The sequence below is a fragment of the Alexandromys fortis genome, unplaced genomic scaffold, assembly GCF_014885135.2.
Source record: "Alexandromys fortis isolate MF-2015 unplaced genomic scaffold, M_Fortis_MF-2015_v1.1 scaffold_73, whole genome shotgun sequence".
Lineage (NCBI taxonomy): Eukaryota > Metazoa > Chordata > Mammalia > Rodentia > Cricetidae > Alexandromys > Alexandromys fortis.
Window position 1 is genome coordinate 2,712,845 of NW_026067959.1, and position 17,928 is coordinate 2,730,772.

Here is a 17,928-nt window from a genome sequence, read left to right on the forward strand (position 1 = left end):
CCAAGGCCTTCTACACAGCCTCTAGGGAAGTACCTCCCAGTTCCTAATCACCAGCTGCATAGCATATCCTACACCAAACAACTCTGAAGTTCATTTTAATCAGCCTGCGATCTTCTCTTCCCCTTTCTCTGTGCTTTACTCTGAATTCCTTCTAAGCACTCTTCCTAAATGGTCTTCTGGCCAAGACTGCCCATCTTCAGTAACAGGCTGCTTGTTACCTCTGGATGCGACCTGGAACATTTCCGTCGCGCTCCAATAACCCAGATACCCTTTCCTGTCACTCATTCACTGTTACTTCTCACTGCTTAGGAGGCACACAACAATTTCATTGTAGAAATGTTTGCATAAAAGCCCTTTGAAACCAATGCTGTTCACAATGGTAACAAAAGAATAAAGTACTTAGGGGCAAACTTAACCTAAAACGCAATGTGCATACCCCAAACCACAATGAGTTACTGAAGTAAATTAAAGAAGTTGCCAATAAATGAAAAGACATTGTGCTTCCTGAGTTAGAAAATCGTATTAAGATGTCACTGCTCCCCAAAGAAGTTTGTGGATTCTGCATGATCTCTGTTGAAACTCAACATTTTTACAGAAATGGGAAAGTTCATTCTAAAAATTTATGTGGAATCTCAATGGACTCCCAGACATTTCAGACAGTTTTACAGAAGAAAAACAGAATTAGAGGGAGGCCTCACCTTTCCTGATTTTAGAAGTTATTATAAAGCTGCAATAATCAAAAACTCTGGTACTGGCATGAAGGTTGTAGTCATGTAGATCAATGGAATCGAACCGAGAGTTCAGAAATGATCCCATACATCTACAGTTAGCTAATTTTTAAGAAAGGTGCTAAGATCACTCATTAATGGTCTTCAAAATATAGTGCTTGAGAAACTAGATAGCACAGGAAGGAAAGATCTTAGATTCTTACCTTACAGCATATCAAAGACCCAATCATAGTACCTAGAATCATAAAACTCTTAGAAAAAGGCCTAAAGAAAGAACATCGAGCAATGGATTTGGCGTTGCTTTTTGGGACATTATGTCAAATGTACAAGCAACAAAAAATGAAACAGACACATTGGATTGCAAGATACTATTAACAGTGCAAACAGGAAACCCACAGAATACAAGGTGTTTGTGCATCAAGCATCTCATACGGAAGTTAATATCAATAATAGGGTTCTTCATATAGCTCCACAAAAACACCCAGCTCCACAAAACACCAGTGCTCTTCCAAAGTGAGTAAAGGATATTAATAATTATTCCTCCAAAATTCCTTCAAAAACAGAGGGACAGCCAATGACGCCTGTAAAAGATGTTCAACATTACATTAGGGAAATGTAATTCAAAACCACAGCTAAATACCACTTCGTACTCCAAAGGATGACTGTTATAAAAATAATGCACTTCACACACAATACATAAGAGCAATGAGCTGTGGGGAATGAGAAGCTGTGGGCAGATATGGAGATATAAAATGATAAGGGCTGCCTTGAGAAACAGTGTCTTAGGAGGGGGCTTCTATTGCTGTGATAAAATACCATGGCCAAAGGCAACTTGAGGAAAGTGTTTATTCCATCCTGCAGCTCTCAGGCCACAGCCCAACAGCCCGTCACTGAGGGAAATCAGGGCAGGAACTGGAAGACAAGAGCTGAAAAGGAGACCATCGAGGAACACGGCTTCCTGCTCGGTCCCCAAGGCTTCCTCAGCCTGCTTTCTTATACAATGCAGGGCCACCTGCACAGGGATGACAGGCATTTTCTCAACTGAGAGTCCCACTTCCCAAATGACTCTAGCTTGGGTCAAGTTGACACAAAACTAAGCAACACACACAGCATGGTGGATTGTTAAAAACTGAACAGGAGAAAATGTATAAGCACATGATCCAGCAGCTCTGCTTTGGAGCTGAAAGGAGAATGTCAAAGCAGTTTGTGCTCACCGTTCACTGCTGTGTTACTCATGGGAGCCAAGAGAAAGACAAAGGAAAACCAAGTGTCCATCAAGAGATCAGTAGAGAAATACAGTATGTTCGTTCATGTATAGGAAAAAATTCAAAAGGAAGGAAAATGCTCCTCCGTGAATGGGTCTCTCAGACATTCTGCTCAGTGAAATGATACAATCACAAAGAGGCAAATACTGTTGATTCCACACCTATAAAAAAAAAAGCCGTAGAGTCACATTCACGGACACAGAAAGTGGATTAGTGCTTTCTGGGGGCTGGGCAGGAGACATGGGGGTTACTCTTTAATGGGTACAGAGTTTTGGAAAATGAAAAGAGCTTGGAGAGGTTGGTCGTATCGATTGCGCAATACTTCGAATACCTCAAGGCCACAGAACTGTACAGTTAGAAGTGGTTCAAATGGTGAATGGTATATTGTATAAGCAAACTATCTAGACCACAGTCTTGACCTCATGGGATTGTCTGCAGAGCAAACCCGCCTATTTTCTTGAGCCATTCACGAGACACAAATGAAATCTACTCTCTCTCACTATTCCCAGCCTCCTCTCGTCACTTTAACCCACAGGCTAGAGATCTCAGTATGGCATTGATCTGTCATGTCCTTCAGTATGGTTATACTCAATGATCAGCTAGAGTTCCTTCTAGTGCACTCAACATGAATTCCTGCGGAGCTAATATTGATCTGATTCCTTTGCTAGTGTACTCTGCTAAGACTGTCCTTGCTTGGAACTCTCTCACAGTCGGAAAAGAAAACTAAAGCTTGCCCACAAGATGGTACAAAATAAGCCAAAATAACAAACAAATAGAAAGAAGGTATTGGCAGACGTACGTGTTCTGGTGACTGTACTGTGGGCTTAAGGGGTGGGGATGCAGGTGTTTAGGTGATCTCAACAGGTCTCCACTCGTTCCTTCACTCGTTCGTTCTTGGCCCTGTTCCATCTTCAGTCTGCTTAGACAGGCTTGCCACCCAGAAGCTCACTGCAAGCTTCCCGATTCGTGGGTGGAGAAACAGAGTGAGCAGCGTGCTCAACCATCCAGGCTAGAGTCTGTTTGCTTTTCACAAACTCTAACCGGATCACAGCTCTGAATACGTCACCTTGGCCACGATGATGCAAATTCTTAATAGCTTCGTTCCAGGTCACGAGTTCTGCCCCCAGATCACTGAAACAGCTATTTGGCTGAAAGCAGAGCCCTGGTGATCACCCAAGAGTACTCAAGTTAAAACTAGTATCAGGATCAGGGGGCATTGAACAACAAAAAGGACAGAGTCAGTCAGTCACCTTGCCGTGAGTCCCTAGTAGGTATTTTACAGAAGCAGATATGTTGTACATTAAATGTGATACCCAAGTCCTTCTGATGAGATATTTTGAGGATCCTAATTCTAGGAAGCAGTGTAGTTCCACGTTGTGATCCAGGCCCTCTCTCTGCACCTTGTCCACTCAGTCATGAACGATACGTGAACATGTTATTATATAACATACAGTCTCTAAAAGCCCACAGGTGGGTCTGGTGCGAGAGCTTTCACCTGTGATCTCAGCACAGGGGAGACAGAGGGAGAAGGATCACCCATAAATTTGAGACCAGTCTGATCTACAGAGTGAGTCCCAGGCCAATAAGGGCTACAGAGCAATACCCTATCCAAAACCAAAAGGAAACAAACGGCTCAACAGTTTCATTGTCACCTTCAGCAGCTCCCTGTGCCAACCAGGCTCCCCCTTCCAGGTACCACTATCAGCATCTTTGAATGTATAGCCGAAAGTAGGTTCATCTTTTAAGTTGGGGCCCTAGATCTTATGCCCAGAGGCACTGGGGGGGTCATCAGAACAAAATTCCAGACTTATATGAAGATTTGTAATGAATTGCAAGTGATACACTGCTTCCTTGATAGCCATTATCAACAAGCGCTCATTTTAAATATATGTCTCAGACATCTAACGCTGTCTAAATAAGCCAAAATGTTTATATGGAGCAGAAATTAGAAAATGTCAGGATGTTCCTAGGCACACGGAATTTATGGGAACACAGTGCCACCCTGTGTTCCTTTCTAAAGGAGGGGTTGTCAATGTCACCAAGATTACTTCCACTTTATAGATAGGAAACTAAGCTGGTTGAGGGTGACTAGCCCGCACGGCCACACAGCTGGCTAGCACAAGTGTGGCTCAAAGTCATCAAACTGACCACACTTGAGTAGTATTTGTCCCAGACAGCCATCACCTGGCATGCAAATGAACACAGGCACCTTCTTCAAAATCGAAAACACAAAACCAAACATGGACGAGCTAGGAAGCTGGCACTCACTTTACAAAACACTGTTGTCAGAAGCAAGCCGTTCTCAGCAACAAGCTTGCCCTGGAACTGGCTAACTGGTTAAAAAATCATTAATGGTTTCTCAGAAATACTGGGACAGAGGAACGACACCAAAACTTTAGTACTTGTGCCAGCTGAAGTTCAAAAAACTGAAAAGCCAACTTGAGCCCAGTAGAAGAAAACACTACTTTAAGACTCTTGAGATATTCTTTCTCTGAACATCAGTTACACTTGGAGAAAATACCCCTGAGAACAAATGAGGGCTTGGTACAGCCTCCCTCCAGGGGTCTCCACATGTGAACTTGCTTCTCTGTGCACCCCAGGGTCACCTGACTCCCAGTCTCTTGTTGCCCTTAGCAATAAAATTTGCTGGCCCCACTCCTCACCAAGTTTCAGAGCTGCACAGGTGCCTACCTCTTTCAAAGCAGTTTCCTACAACCTTAGTTCTTCCAGAAATAGCATCTATGCACTCAGGTGGTTGCAAATCAACAGACTTAACCGGAGGGTGGTAGCACATGCCTTTAATCCCAGCACTTGAAGGGCAGAGATGGGTGGATCTTTGAGTTTGAGGCCAGCCTGACTCTACAGAGTGATTTCCAAGAGAGCCAGGGTTGTTACACAGAGAAACTCTGTGGTGATATTTTGTTTGTTATCTAACAAATAATGCTTGCCTGGAGATCAGAGTTCAGAGCTAAGTCACCAGTTAGCCATAGAGGTCAGGCAGTGGTGACACACACCTTTAATCCCAGCATTAGGGAGGCAAAGACAGGTGGATCTCTGTGAGTTCAAGGCCACCCTGGGTTAAGTGAGATTGGTCCATTCTAAAAGAGAAACACAGCCAGGTGGTGATGGCTCACACCTTTAATTCCAGTACTTGGGTGTCACATGCCTTTAATCCAAACACTAAGGAGGTAGAGACAGGAAGGGATTTGGCTAGGCAGAGAGAGGAATATAAGGCAGGAGGAGATAGGCGCTCAGAACATTTAGTCAGAGGATTCCTCGAGACAGGATCGCCCATTCAGTCTGAGGATTCGGCAGATGTGAGAAGTAGTGACTGGCTGCTCTGCCTCTCTGATCTTTCAGCATTTATCTCTATATCTGTCTCGGGGTTTTTATTGTAAAGACCAAATTAGAATTTGCACTACAAAATTCTGTTTTGAAAATGGAAGGAAGGAAGGAAGGAAGGAAGGAAGGAAGGAAGGAAGGAAGGAAGGAAGGAAGGAGGGAAGGAAGGAGGGAAGGAAGGAAGGAATTAGGAAGGAGAAGGGAAGGGGAGGGGAGAGCAGAGGAGAGGAGAGCAGAGGAGAGGAAAGGAGAGGGGGGGAGGGGAGAGAAGGGGAGGGGAGGGGAGGAATAGGCTTTAATGAAAGGACAAAACACAAGATGAGGCAAAAGGTCCAAATCTAAATGCCATAGTTGGACACCAGTGGAGAGCAGTTACTCAGCTTACAGCTGAAGGACAATGGTGGTGGATAGGTTATGGGGGCAGGGGTTAAGTAAGAACCAGTTCCACATAAGAAAAGCTCCTGGTTGAGAGGAGCAGCTAGAGGCTAATTGAGAAGCTGTTAGTCCTATCCTCCCCTTTCCCAGGCTGCCAGTGCCTCCCATGAGCAGCAAGAGCATTGGGGCATCTGTAGATACAGTTAGCAAAGATCAGGACCAGAAAAGGTGCAGAGCATCTCCAGAAGAAAGAAGGAGGAGCATAAAGCTTCTCCCAAAGGCGGGTGAGCCGAGGTTCTAGGACGTAGCCCAGTTCACAGACCGCTCAGCTAGCGAGCACATGTTTTCAGTCCCCAACAGCTGCATGAAACCAGGTGTGACAGCCCAAGTCTGCACTGCCAAGAGGTGGGTGTAAGAGGGTCAGAAATCCAAGGTCAACCTCAGCTACACAGAAAATCCAAGGCCAGCCTGGGCTACACGAGACCCTGCCTCTAAACAAGAAGCAACTGAGAAGACCACGTAGCTTGTTTCAGCTCTTGAAGAGTAGATTGAAAGCCAGAGGAGGCCCTTCTTCCTGCTCTCCTTTCTCTAATTTTGGGAAACCCGATTGCCTAAAGAGTCGTAACAGGTCAAAGGGCATCTTAATCCCAAGGCTCCTTCCCAACCCACGGTGTTGTCACCAATGGCCCACGGCGGCCTGCTTTTCCTCAGAAGTGCCCAGGGAGTATGTGAGCAGGCTGACTCAGCCTCTGCCTGGATTCGCTGGGGTGGGAGGCTTAGTGAATCACTTGTGTGGGTGACGATTTAGGCTGTGTTATTCTTTGAGCGGATCCACTCCGTACACTAACAGAGCGTCCGTTTGATTCATGGAGGTGACTCAGCCGAGGAAGTCGACCTGACCATGGTGTATCAGGCAGCGTCTAATGGAGATGTCAGTGCTCTGACTGCCGTGATTCGAGAGGACCCTTCCATCCTGGAATGCTGTGACAGCGAAGGTGAGCTGTTTGTGCATTTTTTTTAATCCACGCTGCAATGCTTTATCTTCTCAGAGGTGGTCTTTTGAGGTGAGCAACATCTCAAACATTCTTGACTGGCCCTGTGGAGGTGTCTTGCCTGTGGTTCTTTGTGCACCCCTTGGCATTTCTCTGCATGAAGGTGTTGGACACAAACCTTCAGCATCATACTTCATTTCTTATTATGAGTTGTTTGTTGCCAGTATTTTTGCAGGAATGGGCAATAAGTTGTCTGTGTGCATATGTGCTTATGGAAACCAAAAGTATCTTTCAGAAGGTACCATACATTTCATTTTTGAGACAGGGTTTCTCATTGGAATTTGGAACTTATCCAATAGGCTAACTAAACTGACTGGCCAGTGAGCCCAAGTATCTGCCTGCCTCCGTCTTCTCAGGGCCAAGATTACAAGCACAAAACATTATGCCTGGCTTTCTTAAGTGTGTTCTGGGTACCCTACTCAGATCCTCATGACTGCCCAGCAAACACTTTGGGGACTGAGTGTTCTGGCCACCAGTAGTTACAAGTGATAGGACGAAATGGTTACATCAGCAGGAGTGGATGTCGGGGGAAATATAAATGTCATGGTCCTTCAGAGAGCAGAGAATTTGGCTCTTGGTTGACAGAATGGTTGTATTCCCACCCCCCATTCTTTCTAAATACAATGGAGAACATTGGATATGATAAAAAAAAATAATAACTCTGGAACACAAAGAGAAAACGACAGATTGGTTAAGTCCTGGGATCTGAGAACCAGAGTGTTGGTGAGTTGTCTGGATCTTCGTCTTGCCTTGTGGATCCCAGGGTTGGGACTGAAGGAGTTGGTAACACTGGATGCCAACAGACTTGAACAAAAGAAAAGCTCCTGAAAACCTGTGTTCGCTAGACAAAACACCAGGATTGGCAATATGGAAGCAGTGCTAAGAAGAAACTCGATATACTAACACATGGGTCCACAGAGAGGGAATGCTTCCATCATTGGTCCTTTCGGGAATAAACCAAGGACATGAAAATACCACCGTGAGCACCAGAAATATGCACAATTAATAGCTGTTAATAAACAATTTTAATGTAAACAACCATAAATCCCTCTAGTAGGAGAGAGGCAATTTGAATATTCCTATAGTTATTTAGGAAATTAGATTCATAATTTAAAAATTCCTAAAGAGGAGTATGTTCAGCCCTAGATGGGCTTACTGATTTCTAGAATTCATTTATTTATATGTTATTTAGATTTACTTTCAGTGTAGGAGTATTTTTTCCTGAATGTGCCCCAGGTTTAGAAGAGGGTATCAGATCTTCTGGAACTGTAGTTACAGATGGTTGTGAGCCACCATGTGAGTCCTGGGAGGGAAACCCAGGTCCTCTGGAAGATCAACAAGTGTTCTTAATCACTGAACTATGAGCTATCTCTCCAGCCCCTCTATAAATGTCTAAAGAATAATCAGCACCATTTTTATATGATTTCTTTCAAAAAGAGAAAAGAAGGAAATAATGTAATTCTAGTTCATAAGTACAGATAAGTAATACTAATATTAGTATTTCCTTATCAATACCAGATAAATAAAATATTTTAAATCCCCATATTTATCAATTATCCTCATAAATATAGATGCAAAAGTGATTATATGAATTCACATATATGAATTATATATCATAATCAAGTTGGGTTTCTTCTAGAAATGTAAGTCTAGGTCAATACTTGCAAGCCAATAAAATCTCCCAAACTAGCTGGTTAAAGAAGAAAAATAAATCATATTACTTGGCAAAGAAGCACTTGATGGAATTTAAATTCAATATACTTCCATAATTTTGAATATCAGAAAATAGAAGTGGAAAGGAACTTGCTCTAGGTGACAGAGAACAAAACTAGACATGGTGTGAGCCTGCAATTCTAATGTCTTGGGAAGCTAAATCACGAGAGTACAAGACTATGCCAGGCAATTTAGGAAAATCTCCTCTCTGATTTTCTGTCCTGAGATTATCTTCAAACAGTCTAGAACAGTGGCTCTCAGCCTTCATAATTCTGCGACCCTTTAACACTCAGGTTGTGGTGACCCCAAACCATGAAATTACTTTCATTGCTACTTCATAACTGATTTTGCTACTATTACGAATCATAATGTAAATATCTGTGTTTTCTTATGGTCATAGGCAACCTCTGTGAAAGGGTCATCCAACCCCCAAAGACGTCACAACCCACAGGCTGAGAACCACTGCTCTAGAGGGACAGTATTACTTGTTAATGACTGAATGTTTGACTCTGAGGTCAGGAACACAGGAGGAAATGTCTACTCTCAGCATGCGTATTCAGCGCAATATAAATTCAAAAGGTCAGGGGAAGAAGGCAAGGGAAGAAAATACAAAATTCACAAATCACCATAGACAATCCTAAAGTGTGAGTTCAGAGGTCACAGGCCTAAGATGAGTACATCAATCTATGAACTAGAAACTAATATGTAGAAAACAAAACTTAAAATATGATACCATTGAAAGGAATCCATAAGTGCATACATATATGTATATATATATATACATATATATCGTGTATGCAGAACACTTAAAATACCTATGAGATAAACATAAGAAAATCTGAATAAAGGGATGCATGTGTCACACTCATGGGAAACAGTGTAATAAACACAGAGATGCATTTGCAGGATATTCAGGATTAATTTGGTTTCTAAAAGTAGGCAGATCACAAGTTTATCAAAACCTGATGTGTGTGTATTGTCACACAGGCATACTCACAAGTAAATACACAGAGGCAAATTTATCTGGAATGCATTTTCAAATAGGAAAAAAAAACTAGAGTTTATAGAAATTTCCTCTCTGGTAAAGCTTTCCATCTTTGAGGGAAGTTCCTTAAGGTTCAAGATGTCTAAGAGGAGTTGAAACACTCTAGACTGGAGAGGCTCCGCTTAAAGTAAGGAAATAAACATCTCAAAAGCTCCAGGAAGTCCTTGAAACTGATCAGATGCACTAGGCCCCTCTCTCATCAAAGGGCTCAGTCCAGCTGAGCTGCCTGATAAAACTGACAATATTTAACAAAAGACAAAATGTTTGTACCTGTGACCAACTAATTCTACTTCTGGGTATATTTCATAAAGAAACATTCATACCGAAGAACAAAGATGAGTAATGAAAACTGACCCACTTGGGAATGGCATAAGTGAACAGCAAGACAGAAAGCTAGCCTGGGCTTCCTGAGCTGTGCAGTGAGACCCTGTACCAATGATGATGAGGACAAGGATGAAGACAAAGATGACAAAGGGGACAAAAATGGTGATGCTGTCATTGGTTCTCAAATCCTTGGCAACATAGGACATTTCTTCTTATATGCATATATCTCCTTTCCCTCTTAGATCATTATGTCTCTCTGATTGAATTGCTCTTTATTTAGTTTACCTAATAATTAAATTTTACAAATTAGAGTAATTTTTCTTACTAGGTATGGCAGAACAGATGTGTGATCCCCACACTCAGGAAGTTGAGGCAGGCAGATCACTAGTTCAAGGCCAACCTAGGTTATGTGTTTAAAACCAAGTCTAAAAAAAGATAGCCGGGCAGTGGTGGTGGCACACGCCTTTAACCCCAGCACTCTGGAGGCAGAGGCAGGTGGATCTCTGCGAGTTCGAGGCTAGCCTGGTCTACAAGAGTTACTTCCAGGACAGGCTCCAAAGCCACAGAGAAACCCTGTCTTGAAAAACAAAAACAAAAGATAGTAAATTAGCTAAAAATTAAAAACAAAAATATTCTGCCAGTGTGTAGCTAGTCTTTGAATTTTGACTGATAATATACTATGGAAAATTAAATTCATATGTAGTTGAATTTAACAAGGTATTTTTTTTCACAGTTTTTGGTTTTTCCTTCTTCCACAAGTCCCTAAGATTATAAGACCAAGAGTGTGTATTTTCTTTCTGGAGTGTTAGATTTTGCTTCTTACATTTCATCTCTAATCCATCTGGTTTGTATTTATGAGTGGTGGGGAGTCTGGTTGCATTTGAATTTGGCATCTGTATGCAGCCAATTTGTCAGTACATATTTATTAAGTACCTTTGCCCTCTCCACCAGTGTACACTACCACTTCAATTACACAGTGAGCCTCGTGCAAGTCTGAGTGTTTCCTGGACTCTCCTTTCTACACTGTTGAGCTATTTCTTATTTTAGTTATCAAAACTTTATAATAAATCATGCCTATTAATAATACAATTTTCTGTTCTTTGTTCTCTGAAGAAATTTATGTAAAAAGTACAACCTCAAGATGAATATAAACTAGTCAGGCAGATCATGTAATTTTATGAAAATAATATGAAAAAATTAATTTGTTTTATTTACTGAATATCTCAGATTCACAAATTGTTTTATTTTCTTATTCATTGTGTCTTTTCTTTCCCCTCTAATGGTCATAACTACCACTTTCATTTTTAATAATTTTTATTTGTTTCTGTTTTTTCCACGCAAAATTTCTCTGTGTAGTCCTGGCTGTCCTGGAACTTGATCTATAGGCCAGGCTGGCCTTGAACTCAGAGATCTGCCTGCCTCTGCCTCCCGAGTGTGTGTGTGTGTGTGTGTGTGTGTGCCACCACAGCAGCTTGCGACTGCTTGATAGGAAAGGGAAGTAGGGAAGAAGGAAGGGAAGGAAGGAGGGAGAAAGGAAGTAGGAAGGGAGGAAGGAAGAGATGGGGAAAGAAAGAAATGAGGGATAAGGAGGAAAGCAGAAAGAAGAGAGGGGAAAAGGAAGAAGAGAGAAAAATCTCATCCCTCACTTTTCTAAGAATCACTTTATTGCTGCTTTACCCAGAATGAGTGTCTGAAAAGGATCCCAGAAAAGAGGGCTGCTGGACCACTGAACAGCAGCCCTCTCTGGGGACCACGGCTGCTGGGTGTATCCAGAAGAGAACCATCATCTCCATAGAGTCTAAGCACATGTCAGTTCGCCAGTGGATTGGCTCTAAGCTTGGTCCCTTGGACTGAAGGAATGTGACATTCCTTGTTTGTTCCAGCCCCACAAAGTTAAATAAAATGGGTTCATTCATCTCTATTTTTATTCAGAAAGAAAACACACTAAAAAACAAAATGCCTTTGGCTGTATTGATTCAGAAAGAGAAGATTTCAGTGAGGTGGATCCTACTGAGAATTTGTGAAGCCCAAGGCTACCACCCAGCTTTGCCACCCCCTGCCTGTCAATGTGTGCTGAACCTGTTTGCCTAGGTGGACCAAAAGCTGCTCTTCCAGATTCTGCACTACCTCGGCTTAGTGTGGATAAACTTACCCGGTATATCTGGAGTTATTCACATCCCTGAGGCCACAATGGCCAGTTCTGGTCATCTGCCCAAACTGTTTTAATCCACCAACTATTCCAGACAAGTGAGAAAGAGGAGAGGGAGAATTATAGACAACTAAGGAGAGGGAGGTTAGAAAGAAACCCAACACTTATGCAAGCAGATGCTATCATCATCTTGGTCTCAGACCCACAACATCCAGCAGCTGGATTCGTGCTGCAGGAAAGCAAAGCAGATGGATAGGCAAATGGTCTGCTCTAAATCTCAAAAGTTAAACGTTTGTAAAGGCTGCTGAAATGCCACTCATTCCAGGATGCACGCCCTTGATGCATGCGGTTTCTGGGCGTCAAGTAGACACGGTGAAACTGCTGTTGAAGATGGGCGCCAACATTAATACCCAGGACGCGCATGGCCGCACCAGTTTGTGCCTGGCAACCTACCTGGTAAGAATTTATGCTTGTTAATGGGGCTACAGAGCAAGGGACCCTACAGATGTCGTGTGGATTCGACTCAAAGAAAGGTGCCCATGAGCTGATGCAGTGGGAGAGTAGAACTTTCGGCTCCACTCGCTATCCCTAAGGCTCGCACGGATTCTTCACAAGCTAAGGGGGAGCTGGTGTGACCACCAGCGAAGTGTTCTTTTCTATCTTAGCATCAGAATTTCACTCGGGGCATTTCCGGCCCCTTCTGAGTATTTTTAAGAATACCAGACGGTGGTAGCGATTTAAAGATCCAGCTCACATCTGTGGGGTGAGATTAGATGGAGGGGGGCCGAGTGGATGTTCCAGACTGAAGAACGTGAGAAATGAGGGGAGCTGGGAAGAGTGAGGGGACTGGGATGTAGGGAACAAGCCAGGATCACGGGGCCACACCAAGGGAAGGACTCGGTTCCTAGCTAGTGCTCACAGTAGAAACTGTAATGTCATTCCTCACACTCGGGATTTTGGTTCAGCATTGCCCAACATTGAAGCCAGACATGGTTAAGAATCATGGAAGCTTCTCTAGCCCCCTCCTCTCAGTTGCTCTTTCTGATTCTTCGGGGGTCCCATGGCTTAAACCCATGTGAAACAAGCCCTACCCACCACATGAGGGACACTCGATTGCTTTTCTTCTTTTCCAGCAATGTGGCCACCATTCTCTCACATCTTGCCTCTGGCATTCACTACTGCTGCCAGTTGGTAGTGGTGGGTTCACCCCCAACCAGGCCTCCTAGGGTGCCCCACTGAAATAAAGCACTTCCCTTCCCCAAACACACCACCCCTTCCTGTCACAATTCACACAGAGTTTACAATGATGTATTACTCAATTTCCACAGAGATTTTCTCCAGAAGCCGCTTTTTAATTTTTTTTTTCCTTTCCCTGGGACCCACAGACAAATTGAGGCATGATATTTTGAAGTGTGGTCCACAGGCTTCTTGTATCAATACCCCATAGAGGTCTTGTTTGGAAGGCGGGTTCTGAGGTATACTAAGGTTTCCTCTGCTAGATATTCCTTGGATAGCCTAGGGGCAGGAAGGAAGGGAGCCTGCAGGTTAGACCAACCTCCCTGGAAACATCTGTGTCTACCTGAGTTTGAAGACCCCTGTTCTGCGTGTCATAGCTGAGTGAGTCTGCATATCTCAGACAGGTGTATGGCCACGCTCTTAGTCCCCTCCCTTTGTAGCACATGCCATCGTTCACTGCTCTCGTTACACACTTTTTTGTGTCCGAGATAAAGAAAAGAAAACATCCGGATTAAGGAGCAAAGGAAAGGGGCGGAAGTGCTGTGTAAAGTTGACCGCCTTTAGACTCAATGAAGACAGCAGAAACAAATTGTATGTCTTTTAGAACTCTAAACTTCCAAACTTGAAAGGACTGGAAGGACGTTCTCCCCAAACATCAATTATGAGGGGCAAGGTGGATTGTTTCCAGGTGACCCCTTTGCAGGCAACTCTTCCCATCCCAAAGGGCTGTGTGAGAGAAGTGACCCAATATAGGATGACCTTCTTAACTGTGCTGGCTTCTGGGTGAGGTCTAGTCTGGACCCATCCCTGGATGCTGAGGCTCTGGGAAGAGGAGGGTGGCTGTGAAATCCGGTGATGTCTAGATTTGATCATTAGGAGAACCTTGGCAAAAGAGGTACTTAGAAACTGATTCTTAAGTCAGGGTACACAGACATTTGTAGACATGTGACCTTGGGCAAATCTCTTCACCTTTTTGTTCCTCTGTCTTTATTTTTGAGGTATAGTAAAAACAATAACCCCAGCTTCTCACAGCTGAAGGCAATGGTGAGGTCGGCTGACATAGGAGGTATGGTGTTCATCTGTTGCCTCCAAATGGTATCAAGGCTTTCAAATGTCTTCACTGATTTCTAAATTTCTTTTCTGAAGAAGAAGGAAAAGAAAAAAAGAATGAAGAAAACCACATACACACATTGAGTTCCAGGAAGAATTGCAAAATATTTTAGATGTTTCAAAGCTTACTCCACCAAAAGATCTGCTTTTTCAAAAACCATATGTAAAATCTTGGGCAATTCTGAAGTTTACAAAGCATGCCTAGCTTTTGGGTCCTCTGGTCCATTTTTTTTTCTTTTAAGCAGAGAGCTTGATGACTTGGACATTAGCAATTAGAAGCAAATTTAATATATTAGTAAACTATGAGTCAATACTAACAATGCCCCCCAAATATTTGTTTCTACTTAAGACAGATATTGCTGGCCAGTTCTACAGAACCTTATTTGGTATTACAGCCCATGGAGGTTTTTTAGTTTTGATTTTTGTGGCCAGGATGTAATCTAGGATGTCTTCAAAGTCACTATGTAGCAGAGGATGACCCTTAACTCCTAATCCTCTTGCTGGTAACCTCTGGGATTCTAGGTCTGCGTCTCCATGCCTGGCTCAGCCGGGAGTTTGGATGTGCTCCTTGTTGGCAGATATTGTCTAGCGGCTTCAAAACCACAAGGTTCTGTCCATATGATTCTTTCTTCAGGAAGGTTATTAACTCTTTAGGTTTTGGTGCTTCCAATATTGTCATCCTAAGGGAGAGAATCTTCAGCTGTCTCAGCTCTCTGGGACATCTCGAGGCTTGACAATATACACGTGGAGGAAGGCCAGAAACTGCTTTTGAATAAAAGGTTATCACATTATTTTTCTCAATAAGAGTTTCATCTACTTATTTGTCTGTTTATAAGTAGTTGTGTAGCCCAAGGGTTGAAGATAAATGTAGGAGACTTTCTGCTTAGCAAAGAGAAGCAAGCTTGGTTATCAGCTAAGCTGGGTTAGCTAAAGAAGTATAATTTAAGAAAGCAGTGTAAATCTGGGCAGGGAGAGTCTCCGGTTACTAATGTTCTTTAATATAAGATAGTAAAAAAAAAAAAAGGATGGAGAGATGTCTCAGAGATAAAGAGCATTGACTTCCACAGGTCTAGGGTTCAATTCCCAGCAACCACATGGTGGTTCACAACCATCTATAATCAGATCTGACGTCCTCTATTGGCATGTGGGCAAACCTGCAGACAGAATACTGTATACCTATTTATAATACTACAAAAAAAAAAAAAAAAAGATCCAGCTGGATGTACTGACCAGCAAGGTGATAATATCAAGTTTCAGCTGGTACAAATAGGGTGCAGGGAATTCACACAGCCTCCTAAGAAACATGTAGGTGCATAAAACCTTGCGATGTGTATCCCTTGGAGAATGCCCGTGTGTCTTCACCTTAGAGAGTCAGGACGCCAGCATTAGAACTGCAGCTATTGGCAGGGTGTGTGAGTTGTGTGTCACTGGGATGAGAAGTGGTATAGGAATCCAGCTTTTAGACGTGGATGTTGTCATCCAAGTTAGACAGGTGATGCGTATCATGTAGAACTAAGCCACATGCCAGAGCAGCCAGAGCAGGTGACTACTCGCTGTCACATGCTATCTTTAGGGTAGCCTAAATGTTGCAGCTGAATCCCAGTGAGGGGTCCTGGAAATGGAAGGGAGAGGCAAGAGCATCTGCATCAACCTACATGTAAAAGGCAACAATCAGACAGAAAACCTGGGAACTTGAAGCTCAGACTTCAGCTCTCTGCTCTGGGGCCTGAGTTGGAACGGTGGTCTTTAATGGTTTCCACTTAAACAAGCTTTTAGCCAAACCAAATAAGTGGCCAAAACAACAACAACAACAACACACACACACAAACACACACCTACAGAAAGCTTGACCCGTGTTATATGAGGCTGTCTTATATAATAATGCTATCTTTGCTGCCTTTCAGGGCTGGCTTGAAGGCTGTGTGAGTCTGCTCAGAAACGGTGCCAAGCACAACATCCCAGATAAAAACGGCCGCCTGCCACTGCATGCTGCCACCGCAGAGCCCGATGTGAGGTAAGCAACACATACGCCAGAGGGTAAAGACCCAGCTTGCACAAGGAAGGCATGGAACCCACCCCTTTGTGGCTGATAAAAAGGAAACTTACCCATTTCGCAGAGAGGACCCCAACACAATGCTCTAGCGTAGTTTTAAACTCTGATCTTGCTTCCCTCTTACATCTGAAACGCTTCCCTCACTTTTATTTTGGGAGAAAGCCTATTTTTCATCATTAGAATCCATTAATAGCTATTACTGGAACTTCATTATGAAGCGGAGTTTTAGTCCCTAACAATGCCACAATAAATAAGACAATCTCTGATGTCCCTGAGTGGACGCTGTCGTGAAGGAATCTAGTAAACAAAGGAACAAGATAACGACGACAAGCGCTTTGCAGAAAATCACACAAGCTAAAACCACTGTGATGTGTCAGTCCGCTTAATGTCCAAATGGGCTGTACAGCCTGAGTCTGTACAGGAGGAGTTGAAGAGGCACAGGAGCCTGAGGCAGAAGTTCAGGGCACTAGAGAGAAAACCAGGACGGTATACACATGGAGTCCGTGTAAAGGGATTTACTCAAAGAAAGTCAGTGATTGAGGAGGTCACAATTTGGTAAGACAATTAAGAAACCAAGGGGAAGATGCCTGGTCCAGTGAGTTCCTCATTCCTCAGTGTCAAACTGGCCGCTGTCTCCATCATTTTGCAAGCCCCTACAGCAGAGCTGATGATAGCATTTCCTGCTACAAACAGCAATGATGCTGCTTGACTCTTCCTTCACCTCTGTGAGGGCAACATGACTTTAATAGTAATTGAGCATCTCCCATCGCAGGCCTGGCCAGCAACGCGAGTAGGGGTGGGATGGGGTGGGGAATATGCTGTGTGCCTCATCCTCAGCACCCAGGACCAGAATGAAGATCTGGATGAAGCTCTCTGAGTCTGAAAAGGTGAAAACTTCCTCCAGGCAGGGGGGGGATAACAGGATTTCTTCATTTCAGTCACTTTTATAGAAAGTAAAAGGCTTGGGAAATCCCGGGACTATTCCTGAGGCTTGCCGCTTGCTATCTTGGACTCTATCCAGACATAACAGAACTTACCCAAAGCCTGATGAATGAAGCAAGGAAGGTTAGGAATGAAAGAGCAAGCCCAGACCATTAACCATCAGTAGGCATCATAGGTAAAGGGATGGTTTGTTTTAAGAAAAGGAAGAGGGAAGGGAGGGAAGAAGGAGGGGAGGGAAGGAGAGAGAGAAGAGGGAGGGAAAGACTTTAAAGGCAGCTTGCATAAATATTTAGTTACAAAAGTAAACTGCTTCTGCAAGAGTGATCTTGAGAAAATAAGTTTGAAAACAACATACCTTCTAAGACTCATTCTGCCTTGATTACTGAACTTAACTGACTTTATCTACTTCTCTTGAGGATTTTAAAAGCTACTTATTCTGAAAGATAAATGCCTACTTAAGTTAGAGTAATTATAGTTATTACAGTAAACAAAACTCAAAGCTTGAGTGCTTCACCCTCAAGTTTTAGTTCTCAGACATATCACAGTCCCAATGTAGGTGTAGCTGGGGGAGGGCTGGCTCCCCTCCGCACGGTG

The 17,928-nt window shown here is 43.3% G+C and overlaps 1 protein-coding gene and 1 long non-coding RNA gene across 2 annotated transcripts in view; one reads left to right on the forward strand and one right to left on the reverse strand.

The window, feature by feature from the left end:
- The window catches only part of Ankrd55 (ankyrin repeat domain 55), an 89,089-nt gene that overhangs the window by 11,932 nt on the left and 59,229 nt on the right, over positions 1 to 17,928 (forward strand). Inside the window, exons 3-5 of the mRNA XM_050152855.1 lie at positions 6,583 to 6,705; positions 12,319 to 12,449; positions 16,244 to 16,353. Of these exons, the coding sequence (XP_050008812.1) occupies positions 6,583 to 6,705; positions 12,319 to 12,449; positions 16,244 to 16,353 (364 nt within the window). The remainder of the gene's footprint in view (positions 1 to 6,582; positions 6,706 to 12,318; positions 12,450 to 16,243; positions 16,354 to 17,928) is intronic.
- On the reverse strand, positions 1,113 to 2,989 carry LOC126508003 (uncharacterized). Its single transcript, XR_007593692.1, has 3 exons — positions 2,793 to 2,989; positions 1,943 to 2,154; positions 1,113 to 1,309 (listed from the first exon to the last, which is right to left on the reverse strand). It is a non-coding gene; the product is annotated as an uncharacterized lncRNA (long non-coding RNA).